This window comes from Mollisia scopiformis (assembly GCF_001500285.1).
Source record: "Mollisia scopiformis unplaced genomic scaffold LY89scaffold_1, whole genome shotgun sequence".
Classification (NCBI taxonomy): Eukaryota; Fungi; Ascomycota; class Leotiomycetes; order Helotiales; family Mollisiaceae; genus Mollisia; species Mollisia scopiformis.
In genome coordinates, this window is record NW_017263581.1 from 953,897 (window position 1) to 966,625 (window position 12,729).

General features: G+C 48.0%; 4 protein-coding genes across 4 annotated transcripts; 2 read left to right on the forward strand and 2 right to left on the reverse strand.

The window, feature by feature from the left end:
- Nucleotides 1-1,962: 1,962 nt before the first annotated feature.
- On the reverse strand, nt 1,963-3,970 carry LY89DRAFT_571901 (MFS general substrate transporter; the record flags this gene model as incomplete). The annotated part of the gene is made up of 2 exons (XM_018208615.1): nt 1,963-3,629; nt 3,835-3,970. The coding sequence occupies 2 exons, from the start codon at nt 3,968-3,970 to the stop codon at nt 1,963-1,965; spliced, it is 1,803 nt and encodes a 600-aa protein (XP_018078390.1).
- A 1,450-nt stretch (nt 3,971-5,420) lies between these two features.
- On the forward strand, nt 5,421-9,383 carry LY89DRAFT_9841 (MED14-domain-containing protein). The gene is made up of 3 exons (XM_018223556.1): nt 5,421-6,508; nt 6,555-7,777; nt 7,826-9,383. Exons 1-3 carry the CDS (start codon nt 5,768-5,770, stop codon nt 9,348-9,350), a joined length of 3,489 nt encoding a protein of 1,162 aa, XP_018078391.1. The 5' UTR covers nt 5,421-5,767; the 3' UTR covers nt 9,351-9,383.
- A 798-nt stretch (nt 9,384-10,181) lies between these two features.
- LY89DRAFT_9775 (uncharacterized protein) lies at nt 10,182-11,334 on the reverse strand. Its single transcript, XM_018223549.1, has one exon. It carries the CDS (start codon nt 11,008-11,010, stop codon nt 10,282-10,284), a length of 729 nt encoding a protein of 242 aa, XP_018078392.1. The 5' UTR covers nt 11,011-11,334; the 3' UTR covers nt 10,182-10,281.
- A 23-nt stretch (nt 11,335-11,357) lies between these two features.
- On the forward strand, nt 11,358-12,719 carry LY89DRAFT_679293 (DUF1746-domain-containing protein). The gene is made up of 2 exons (XM_018213839.1): nt 11,358-11,718; nt 11,768-12,719. The coding sequence occupies exons 1-2, from the start codon at nt 11,486-11,488 to the stop codon at nt 12,594-12,596; spliced, it is 1,062 nt and encodes a 353-aa protein (XP_018078393.1). The 5' UTR covers nt 11,358-11,485; the 3' UTR covers nt 12,597-12,719.
- Nucleotides 12,720-12,729: the final 10 nt, after the last annotated feature.

Consider the following 12,729-nt stretch of genomic DNA (forward strand, 5'->3'; position numbering starts at 1 on the left):
TGAACGAAGTTGAAAAAGAAGGAGAAGAAAGCGTACAATGCGGATGGCAAAGCTTTGTGAAGGCAATTTTGGCAGCAAATACCTCTTTGATGAAAGTGTGCAAATCAAAAGTGAAAGAAAGGATTGGGACCAATGACTGTAAATTGCCACTGTCGACTAATGAAACAAGAATTAATTGAAAGCTAAACTTTTATCGCCAACAAAAGATACCCACTGTCGTTCTTTAACACTACATACGCACTAGCTTTCACGACTACTTATACCTTATGCAAATCTTACTGATCCGCGGAAAAATCCGTTCAAAAATGGAGCCCAGCGGGCAGAGCATAGTGCTTTCGGTAATAGTGAACTAGTGGTATAACGAGAAAAAAAAAACGATAAAAAAGTGTAGCCGAGTATATATAGTGTGGTGAGAGGACATATTATGTAATTCGTGGTGAAACTTGAGTGGGGTATATACTGGTAAGTTATGTTTAAAATAAAGGTTTAGGACTTAAGCAATTTTACAATTAGTCCTTGAGGACGGACAATAAAAACTTTGTTGCACGTCGCATTTCTACAAATGGTAGTAATTTGTATAGCAGCAATTAATTCAACAATAATAAACTACAAAGCAACGATAATGAATAGCAAAGCAACTTAAAATTGTAGTTTGATATTCAATGAAAGTAACTTGAAAGTCAGTCTTTGAGGACGGACAATAAAAGTTTTGTTGCATATCGTAAATTTACAAATAATAGTAAATTACTTGATAATAGTAGAATTGCATAGCAATAATAGTAAACTGCAAAGCAACGATAGTGACTTGCAAAGCAGCAATTGTAAATCGAGTAGTAGCCCAAAATAATCGCCTAACACTTAAGCAGCTTTGAAGTCAGTCCTTGAGGGCGGACAATAGGGGTTTTTTTTCGTTGCAGATCGCATTTTACAAATAATAGCAAATCACATAATAGCAGCAATGAATTGTATAGCAACAATAATAACCCTTAAAGCAACAACAATAATTAGCAAAGCAGCAACAATAAATCGAGTAGCAATGTAAACCCAGAATAACCGCCTAACACTTAAATAGCTTTAAAGTTAGTCCTCGGAGATGGACAATAGAGTTTTTGTTGCATGTCGCATTTTTTTTTACAAATAATAGCAATTCACATAATAGCAGCGATAAATTGTGTGGCAGCAGTAACTTGTATAGTAGCAACGGTAAATCGCATAGCAGCAACAGTATATTAAGTAGCAAATAATAGTCTAATACTTAACTATACTTCAAAGTCAGTCCTCAAGGACGGACAATAAAAGTTTTGTTGCATGTCGCGTCACGACTGGTTTGCCTGTGAGACGGTTCGCTTGTGAGATGAGTAGAATAGCTACTCAACTTGTTCTTTCGCCCATCAGCAATTTATTTCAGGTGAACATTTATCTTTAAGCTGTCTTAGCTTTAAGTCTCGCGGAAGACAACATTTAGACGAGTGTATAAGTCTTTGAAGCTTAGCTTTGGGTAGAGCATAGATCGTCCAATCATTGTTCCAAGCATCCAGCTGCCTTGGAACTGTGGTGAAGCTTTCATTCTGATGAAGTTGTGGGAAAGGGGAGGACTTAGGTAACAGTTCATTTCTTAAGTTTGAAGGAGTATAGAGTGAGGAGTGGACTGTTGACAACAACAGGAGTGAAATACTCAAGCCTGTGAGTAGTGCTTGTGGAATTATGTTTCCGGAACCTTATGTTTCAAGGTTCCGGACTTTTGCAACAAGCCAAGTCTTTCAAGTGATCCGGGACAATTTGAGCACAAACAAAGTTGATTCGATGGAAGAGAACAACGTAGCTGGATATTTCAGCACAACAAAATGCATGAATGATATAACGAATACAAAAATAGCAACACATGCACACAAACATCAGAAAATGCCTCGACGCCGCCGCCATGCAGAATTCCTATATGCCAATCAAACAAACGCCGAGATCCTAATCCCTATGCACTCTCTCCTCATAGTCGCCCTCACTATCCAATAAGCTCTGCGCTCCGCTCGCTTCTGTACTCTCTTCCCTCGACCTGAACCCCTCGATGAATTCTGCCAGCTTGGCACCTTCTTTCCGTCCCCTATCCACATTCACGAAGTATATCAACGGGGCTGGTATCCCGACTAAGCACGCGAGGAACCAGAACGCGGGTCGGATGTCGTTGTAGCGATCAACAATGACTCCTACGATCGCTGGTCCGAAGATCGAAGACCCTTTGTCTGTGATAGCGTACAAGGCGTAGAATGCAGCCTCGGATCCGGGTGGAATGAGTTCGCCAAAGAGTGATCGGCAGTAACTACTTAGACCACCAAGGACGAAGCCATAGACGAAGCCTAAAGGATACATTTCCCATGGTTGTTGTAGACCGATGAAACCCCATTGCTTCACAAATGGTAAGAATCCTAGAAGACCGTAGATTGGAATTATCTCAAAAAGACAGATGCAGGCGAGAATCGTTTGGTGGGGTTTGAGACCGAAATAGCGAGATATGAAGGACCAAGAAAATGCGCCAAGTACACCCGCTGTTGTGGCAATGACATTGATCAGGCCGAGAGCTGCTGGTTTCATGTGTAATGTAGTTTTGGCGTATAGAACTGCAACTCCGGAGACGGTAGCGATTGCGTCGGATAGCAAGAACCAAGCGGCGAGGAAAAGGCAGATATCTTTCAGGCGTCGTGCCAATTTGACTGTCCTATATAGAGACATCCACGCATAGACAATATATGAGAACCAGCTACGTTGAGCTTCTGCATTATCGGGGTCGTCTGAAGGTAATGGAGGTCCTGGCCTCGGTCTCAACCACATAGCAGCAGGAATCGTGAAAACGAACCACCAGAGCCCAATTAAGAATATTACGAATCGCAGGGAGAAGGTTGTGCTACCCATCAGCCATACGGTGATAATCGATATGCACTGGAGGAAGAGCCCGGCGCTGTAGCCAATACCAATTCCAGTTGAGGAAATTTGAGTCGAAAGCTGGAGCTCAACAGATGTGACGTTCTCAGCTGGTGGTAGTGGAACAGTCGTGTCCGGAGCTGAGGACAATAGAGGAGTGGTATCATCAGGAGGATTTCCCTCTTCTGCATTTGGATGTTCCTGCTCTTCGAACTCAGAGGGCTGGAGTTCTGGTGTAAGGATTGGAGTTTGGTATTGTGTCTTTGGATGATGCCGGACTAAGAGTGGTAGAAAAGAGTTCAAAAGAACGAAGCTTGCACCGAAGCAGGTATTTGAAATGACCGCAAATAGAGATGCTAACAGGTATACTTTGGGCACGACAGGGAGGAATAGCATGGTCGCTATTGACCCTACCCATCCGAATGTCAAGAGCAATCGTTTCCGGTAGTTGCCATGATCCGCAGCACAACTTATGGAGACCACAAGAAGGGATTGTACAAGTACACTGAGTGAGAAAGTGTACATGGCAAAGCTGGCGGTGTTGATCTGCATCCCCAGAAAGTATATCACACATTGTGCATCCTTTGCAGAGTCTGGACTAGGACTTAAGCCAGGCGGCAGACGATCTGAGCTCGAGGGACATGGCTTCGAAGGGTCCGAGACAAGATAGCCATTTTCGCGGGCGAGTTGCTCGAGGGTTATTGGAATGAAGGATCCTGAATTATAGCGTTAGTACTTGGTGACACAGCTTGGGAACGAGTATGGGGATGCGGGGGTTTCAAGATGCATGCCGCAGAGCCGTGTGCAGCTTCTGGAGTGCTTGACTTGAGCTCCCCACTCTTCCTATGCACATACAACACGGCACAAGCTGTCTGCAAGGTCCCAAGTATTCTTGAAGCTTCAAATAATAATAGGACGCACCTATGCCACAAATCACGAAGACTTCGGCCGCGAACGCGTATGTATACCAACCCGACAGCTCTTTGCGTGAAGTCAAGCGCGTATCCTCGCCTGGGTACTGCGAAGGGACATCCCGGAAACCGTCGTCTTCTCCCATGCTTTGATTGTCTGGAGAACTCGAGCGTTCATCGTCTGCCTCGAAAGACGAGGAATGAGATTGGTAGGATCGATAGGAACGTTTTGCGCTGTTGGAGGAGATGGCGCGTTGAGGGAAGGGGCGCGGTTCTGGAAGTCGTGGTTCATTCCGAGGTACCATGATTCGATCGGTGCCTGTGCTGCTGCTGTTGGCTGAGGTGTGCGGTGCAGCGCTGCTACACTACTACAAAGCTGGGGTTCCGACCAGTAACGAGCACAACGTCAGCATCGTGCAACCGCGTTTGTGGAACAGACGACTCTCAAGCATTTGCGTTGCGGGAGACATCCAGAGCTGTGGCTGCGTGTGAGAGTCGGACAGCGAGCGGAGAGAGCAGAGACCCAACGGTCATGACGGCCAGAGAACCAGAGCACGATGGGTGGGAGATAAAGAGAGTCGCAGCTCAGGTGCTCAAGATAGACGTGAGCTTTACCCTGAAAAGAGATGGGCACCAGGGGGTCCTGTCACGACCACTTTTTGAGACAGGCAAGCAGGTTGCTGCAGCTTATGGGAGAGATCAGAGAAAGTCATTGCAGGTATTTCACATGAAAAGTGAAGGTATTCTCGTCTGGCAGAGGTCGGTTTTGAGGATATAGCATTGTGATGGGCTCCAGGAGCTGGCTCTGGCCTACTGTACCACTTCGATGACGGTTGGCTTGTTCTCCCATTCAACAGCAAAAAGCAGGGCAGAGGCCGGGGTACACGCCGATTTGATACAAGGGAAGCGACCGCAAGCTTATGTAAAATGAATCAATAATGGAGACGGGTGACTGGCCTGAGAATGAGTAGGTACTGTAGGACCCAAGGTAGTCTTTGGCTCTTTGACAAGATCTTGATCGAATACTGTACGCATCCCCATGCATTGGAATTGATCCGGAGAACAAAGAATCGGGCATTCGTTCCGCCCAGAACATTGATCCATTGATCAAAGGTCGCCGTGAGGAGACCACGTGGTTTAGGCATGGTTTGAATCGTCGGTCCTGAATAGGTACACTCACCATCAAACAGACGCAACCAATATCTTGATTGCAAGCCATTTCCAAAACCTCATCCTGACATAATTTCATCGAAATTTATCATTCACCACCCAGCTGCTCCCTCGTACCGTCCCCTACCTATTTTCGGCTCGCGCGACTGCAGAAACGAGATCCAGATCCAGATCCAGGAGCGCAGAACCGACCTGGAAATAAGGCCAGTCACGTGTCTCGCCCAGACGCCCTTTCTCTCTAGTGCCTCGCAAACTCCCGGATGATGAAGGGAAGGACCGCCAACTCTTTGTAGCTCGATCAACGACAACTCATGCCGCATTTATCACTTACGATTGTGCAACGACAACTGCCATTCTGAATACCCCACACTCGACGACCTCCAATTCTTGACTTCGGCGCGCTCTCACCTTCGAACAATTCGACATTTTCGATCCAGCCGCGAACACGACCCAGCCATCTTCTGCAAGGTCGCGCTCTACATTCTCCCCCGTTCAACCAAAGAGCCGCGCAACATCTCTGGTTGCGAATACTCATCGGCGTAGCAGTGCTCACCGTCGTGCGATACCTTGGATCGCGCCGATGCTCCTCGGTCATCTGAGATAGCGCTTGCGCCTCTGCCATCGCTCCTTGGGGCCCTCGAACGCCTCGGCTGGCATCCCACATCATATCGGCCAAGATAGAGTCGACGGAGCGAACCAAGGCTGGAGAGGGGGCTGCTGGGGCTGTCCAGCGGGGGGTGGAGAGATTGGAAGGGGACTCAGCGACGACGAGTATGCCCGGCGTCATCATGGACCACGGGAGCAGGAACGGATCGCACACGAATCACGACAGAGATGAACGGCATAACGGCGTCAATGGAATCATCTACACCTCCGAGAAGACGCAAGACAAGGGCAAAGGACGTGTTGAGCCTCAACAGAATATGACACCGATCAGCCCAACCATGCCGAATGGCATCAATGGCACCTTCTCAGATGATCCACAGCACGCAAATGGAGCTGGCAATGGACATGACATGCAGAATCGTGTGGACCAGCTGCCTCCGGAGATTCTTCACATCACGCAGGGTTATATGCCGCTCTCAGGCCTGTTAAGTCGATTGGCGCAACATTCTAACACAGCCCTGCAAGCGACATTGACGGAGCTGGCCCAGATGCCTCTACCTGCTTCAATGACTAATGGAAACACCTCTCACTCTTCGTCTACAGATGACAATTCTCCCGAAAACCAGGCGAAGAAGAAACGCTTATTGGACTTTGCTACCAACACTCACGAGTCATGGACGAAGGCGCTGGTAGTCACCGGTTGGAGTCGAAAGGCCGACGAGGTTAGCAGGGCCGTTGACATAAAAGTGCATGTGGACCAGGAAAAGGCGTTTTATACTGCTTGTATAGATGAGCTGGCTTTTAGAAGGAGGTCATTTTCTACCGATCCGAAAAAGAGGTGGCCAAATCCAGATTTGAAAACAGCGGTGCCAGTTTTAACTACGGGGAAAGCTCATTGGATGCCCGACGTAAGAATTTTTGTACAACGAGTGAATTAGTGCTAATATTTGACAGTTGGGCTACATCTCGCAGCCACCGTTGACATCTAAAGACGTACTACAGTCTTTGGAGAAACTGAATACTCTGCTTTCGGCGCGTTTAAATCTCGACGATTACGACTCAATTCCTCTTCAATTCAAGGATTTCACCATCAAATCTGGTCGTGCCACATTCAAGGTTGAAGGAGAATTTGAATTGGATGTGACGATTGCTGATGAGGAACCGCAATCTCAATTCTGGTTTATTGACTTTCGGTTCTTGTTTTGGCCTTCTGCGTCCATTCTGACGCCAAGAGCTCGAACTTTCATCGAGAGTAGGGTCAACGAGATACTGCTCAGAGATGGCCTTTCCGGGTGTTATAAGTTCTTGCACGAAATGATTTTGACCTACAAGATTAGCGAGTTCAGACATCAAGCCATTGACCTTGGCAGGGCGAAATGGGTGGAAACTCTGAAAGTAGAAGCTCTAAATAGGGCACTGTCTGTTCAATATTGGCTCGATCGGTACAATGGCTCAGGAACCAAGAGCTGGATCATCCTCGGTGTGCATAGCGGCAAGCGAGAAGACGGCCGACCAGACGCGAACTCCACGAGCCGCTTGTCCCTCAGGTGGTTTCGGGACCACAAGGAAGTCAAGGATGCGGACATCTCGTTCGACACTGTGAACATATCTACAGAGTCTCTGTTGAGAGTGGTAATTGCGATGCACATCAGCCACATATTGACTGTTATATTCGACAAGCTGAGTGCACATACACTCTACGCCAATCGCGAATTGGGCATATCTCTGGTTACGTCTCCAGATGACCCGTCTAAACCAGAGCTCGAAGTAAGCTTGACAAATGAACGGCGACTTTCTCTTAAGATCGATCCGATTTCTGGCCGGTTTGTGTTCTCGCCGACCATGCTCATGGCACACAAATACGAGGTGATGATGAATGCACCATCCAGAGACCCGAAAGATTCAACTGGTAAAAGAATGGAAGATACAATCGACAAAGCACTTCGCGTTCTCGAAAATCTTCGATATTCCTTTATCACAGATGACATTGTAACTCGCGGCGTGTCTCTGGGATGGAGACGACTACCGGATCCGGGTATCAAACGAAGTGTCCTATTTGAATCAATACCCAAAAATACCCAAATGTCCCTGTGGCTTAGGAGACCTGGATGGGCCGAGGATTGGTATCTTCTGGTTTGCCTAAGTATGAGTGGGGCAAATTGGTTTTTAATTAAACTGTAAGTCTTTCACCCTTCCCGTTGACACTGAAGTGCTAAATTCGGTAGGATGAGACAAGCCACTCCCTTAGACCCTAATCCGAATGCTCTCGGAATTGGTCCTTTCTTGAAGGTGCAAATCAAGACCGTTTCGCCCACAATTAACTACATGTTCTTGACCGCTCTGAACATTTACACTGGTGGTCTCCTGTCGTACTACGCGAACCTCAAAACCCTCCACGCTAAGCGTGTTCGTCAAATGCTTCGACAAGGACCGCCATCTAGATCGTTGACACTGCCGGTAATCTTCGTCAAAATCTCGGAATTATTACGAGACAGCCCTACAATGATGAACTCGAAAGCTTTCTGGGCCAAAAAAGATGTCATTAAATTGACATACAAGGGCGTCGAGGTCCACGCACCAAGTCCTAATGATATCAATGCGCTGTCACAAACCTCCATTACTGCAACTCAATCATCAAATGCAACGTTGATCCGACGTCCAACAATCATGGAAGAAAAAGCTGTACTTGTCACAGAGGCACGCATGATTGTCCCATTACCCAAGAATCTTGCAATCCTGAACGAGAAGGTCGATCCAGATATTGCATTTCACCCTACGACCGGATCTTTCGCTTTGCGGCTGTACAGCAAAATCGGAGAGTCGGTCATTCCTGAACTTATAGAGCGGATCACTGGCATTGGTAGGCTTGTACAATTCGTGGATGTTCTACAAAAACACGAGAAGACGTTGAAGTGCGAAAGTGTCTCACTTGGCAAGATCGTCTTCAAGTACGGGCAAGCGTCTTCAACACAGTCCGACCCAAGTCCCGCGACCCGTCCTTCGCTGCAGTACAGCGCCACAGTCGACTTCAGCACGGGGGAGAATACAATGACTTTAATTCTCGAAAAAGCTAACCCACATCTGCGTATCAAGAATTTCTTGACCAATGTTCTGAACAGCGCAGAGGGTCTCAATGGTGTTGCTACTCTTTTGACGTTGACACTTCCACTCCTGAGAGGATTGACCGCCATCGAAGAAGCGTGGAACGACAGCGCTCTTTACGAAAAAGGGGAAGCTTTTGTCACCGCCAGGGCGACTGATTGGTATAATATACGATACAACCTGAGGCAACCGGCGGCGCAAAATCAAACTACCCCTCCAAGGCTACGAAGGGTTTTATTCGACTTAAGGCTACGACAGCGTCGTGGTGAGCCTTGGTGGCACCTTCATCGTACCGACAATTTACGACTGAAGGACTGGGACAATCTTGATACTGCCTTAAAGCCTCTGTGGACGACATCTGGACCAGGATGGCGAGCCATGATGAGTAGTGCAGCTGGACAAGGAAATGGCATCGAAGAGCTCTTGGCGAAAATGGATGACGTTGTGCGGACTTTTGCTATGAGCGATGTAGGCATTCAATCTCAACAAGCTGCTGACGTCCCGGCCCCCATTCCGAAGCAAGCTCCGACTCAAGCCCCGCCTTCTCGACAACCGCAACAGCAAAGGCAGCAACCCACTCCCAGTCAAAGTCAGAGCCAAAGTCAAGATCGAGGCAATCCAAGGCACAAGGTCATAGAGATCGATTAGGCAAGGTAGCATAAAAATCCTGGTACACACAATTTCGGGCATAGCATCGGCGCGTGGAGGTCAAGGTTACGATAGTTTCCTTCTTTTTGAATCATACACTACCGGTAATTGAATTTGCGAGGCGTTTGGTGGAGGACAAATCGTCCATCCATGGCAGCGGCGTTGGTCAGTCAGATGGAAATGCTGACTGGTGGACATTGTGTTGTTTTGACCAGCGGCGATAGACAACAGCGTGATAACAAACAATGATATGGCTACGGCCATTTTGGAATTACTAGGGCGTTGTGAGAAGATGTGCTCGTAGTCCTGAGCTGCTTAAAACCCTTCCGATTTGTAAGTGTTCAGCCTGTTCCTTGGACATGCTCTCTTTGATATCTCATACTCCCACTTGGGACATCGGATCACCAGATGAAGTTGGGCTTGTAAACTATTTGCCTAACTTGTCCTCAATGTGTGTTCTGTCATTTGTTCTTGAGGTCAATGATCATTGTATTGTCTGTCTATATCGGAATCAACCTGAGCCTGCGGAGTAGTGAAGTGGTAAACTCCTTTTGTTTGGGTATTGTGCTTGAAGCATTTGGTCCACTTGGACTTGACAAGTCAGTTCTAGCACTTTCATGGCATTTGCAGCTTCTGTTGCCAAAATTTCTTGAATTTATATTCTCGAATATTTTATTTTGTACAGGCAGTACTACAATAAATCCTTCGGATCCCTTCCACAGAAGACTGTAACCCTTAGAATCCTTTCCCAAAAACAAAGCCACTGGCTTCAACAATGCCCGCAAGAAATAATAATGGTATATAACGCCTCGCTATTGCCGCCCAGTTCAATGAAACGTCTGTCCAGTAGCATGCATATACAGCATATTCAACAAAACAACCGCATCATTTCCCCCATCATCCTCCTTCGTCACCCTCAAACACCTCCCCATCAACTCAGGCCACTTCTGCCCTGCTTGATCGCCGCCCTCTGATTCCACCCATCAAACCACCAATGCCGCGAGCAAGCCGGCGCATCCTCAAGATCCGCCCGCAAACAAACCAACTCAGGCCACTCCTCCGTCCCCTCCTCCCCTCTCTCCCAAATATCCGTCTCTACGGAAATGAAAGCCATCTCCTCGGCCCCGTACTCGTCCCCGCACTCCACGTTCTCGGGATCGCAGAGCACGCAGAGGGATTGCAAACCGGTGAAGCGCGAAAACTCACGCATCTGGTCATCGGCGTGATCTAACAAACACGATTCGCTAATCATCATCGTCCGCACGTTGCCACATTCCTCAACCGCCATCTTCCGCTCCAAACTTCCCCTCGCCGAACCAAGGCTCGACCATACCAGCATGAGGATGTCGTGCTCGTATGAGAAATAGACTCTTGCAAGTTCAGGCGAGGAAGCGAAGCGTAATTGATACGTCTTGAGGGCTTCGGTTCGGGATTCTTGGCACGTGTGTAAGAGGGGAGGTGGTTTGCGGTCCGTGTGGAAGGCGCGCCGGCGGGGGTCCCAGGTTAGGGGCACGATGGTGTTTATCATGCTGCTGTGGACGAATTGCAGGATGGAGAGGTTCCAGATGTAGAGGCGGAGCTCGATGGGGAGCTTGGTGAAGGGGAAGGGAGTTGCTGGATCTGGGGGAGTGGGAGGGTTTGGCCGCCGGCGGGGAGGCATGGTGAGGGATGTAGAGGTAGGAGAATCAGTGTTTGAAGGGTCAAATGGAAGGACGGCTTTGCTGATGTAAAGAGACAATGGAGGTAATGTGCTGGATATTGAGCATTCAGGGGCTGTCCAGTATGGCGGTAGAGTTCCAAATCAAGACTATTGCCCAAGAAATGTCGCTGAGACTTTGCAGCACATTTAACAGACCCAACAAAGTATGAATCCGGTGTCTGTGAATAGAAAAGAACTTGACAAAGCGTGAGAACGTTGAGACGCGACGAGCATTGACGGTGATCAGGTCATCACGTGCGACATGAAATCGCTTGACAACTTCCAGGTTCCTTCTTCCGAGCTCATCGCGCCTCGACCTCACACGAGCAGGCAAGTACGACTTTGCTCACCGCCATCCCTCCACCACTTCACCGAATCATGTGAAATCCCAGACCACACACCAACCTCCCGTCCTTTCCAATGAGGCTCATAAGCTATGAACAATGACTCCACGCCAACCGACCTGCCCAGGACCGATACCAGCGCAAACACAACTGGAGACAGCGTAGAGCCCGCGCAGCAAGCACAGACGAGGAGAAGAGATGTTACGTCTCCGGCGCAGAAGAGGGTCCTGCTAGGGATGAGGAAGAGACATGAGTTCGTTGCAAATCTTATGACGAATCTGGATATACTGATCTATGCGGAGCTCTCGATTGTGTATTACATGGAGTAAGTGCCATGCCACTTTCCTCTGAAATTTATACTAACAGGACTTTAGTTGTTCGTTATTCCGCCTCCTCCTGAGAGTCTTCAACCAGATGCTATTCCTGACACCCAAACCCAACTTCATCCCTCCAGCGCCGCAACACCGTCCGTACATAGGCGCTATCTTCGGACCGAACATTATCTGCATCCTGCTACACATCTTCACAGCGAGATCAGAAGCTGGAGAGGCTATGCGAGGGTATCTACATGGAGGGGTGATCATTGATCTTATCGGTCAGAAAGGTCCCACGTCCAAGATACATCTGGTGTTATTGGATTTGCTGATATTGGGCTTGCAATGTTTTATGCTGGCTGTCCATGTAGAAAGGGAAAGGCTCACGAAATATGTTGCGGCATTATCGTCAGGCTCGGCATTACCTCCGAGTGACCAGCCAAGGGCAGAGGTGGCTACGGCACAGGACCATGATGCGGAGGAGCAGGGCATTATGAGAGATGGCATTACGGGTAATGAAGGAGTTGAGTTAGAACCTCTACCTCCGCAGAACGGAGCACCTACAACATCAGCGACTGTTGAGGCTGATGCAGAAAGGAACGAAGAAAGAGAGAGGTTACTGGCGGAGCCTCCTCCAAGGACGGAAGAGGAAGAAGAGGATGATACTGGCTTGGATATATTCTGGTCAGGTACTGCTGTCCTAGCAAATTTCCATATTGTCCAGAATCTGAGAAGACAATGGCAAGATTATGGAAACGCTACGGAATCGGCACTACAAACGGTTGGCTATAGCGCTGGGTTCTCTGCTGAGTTTACTGCTCTTGCAGCCAATCGTCGATTAAATGCTGCTGGGGCAAGATTCCAGCGACAAGTGGGTGGATTTGGCTGAAAAGCCTTTGTATCAAAAAACGTACCAATATACCACTTTGCGCCGTACACTTTACAGATGCTTTGAGACCAAGATTTGATTATGCTATCTTTCTGCCCACGTTGCCAACGCCAATGCCTTTCACACTGACTAT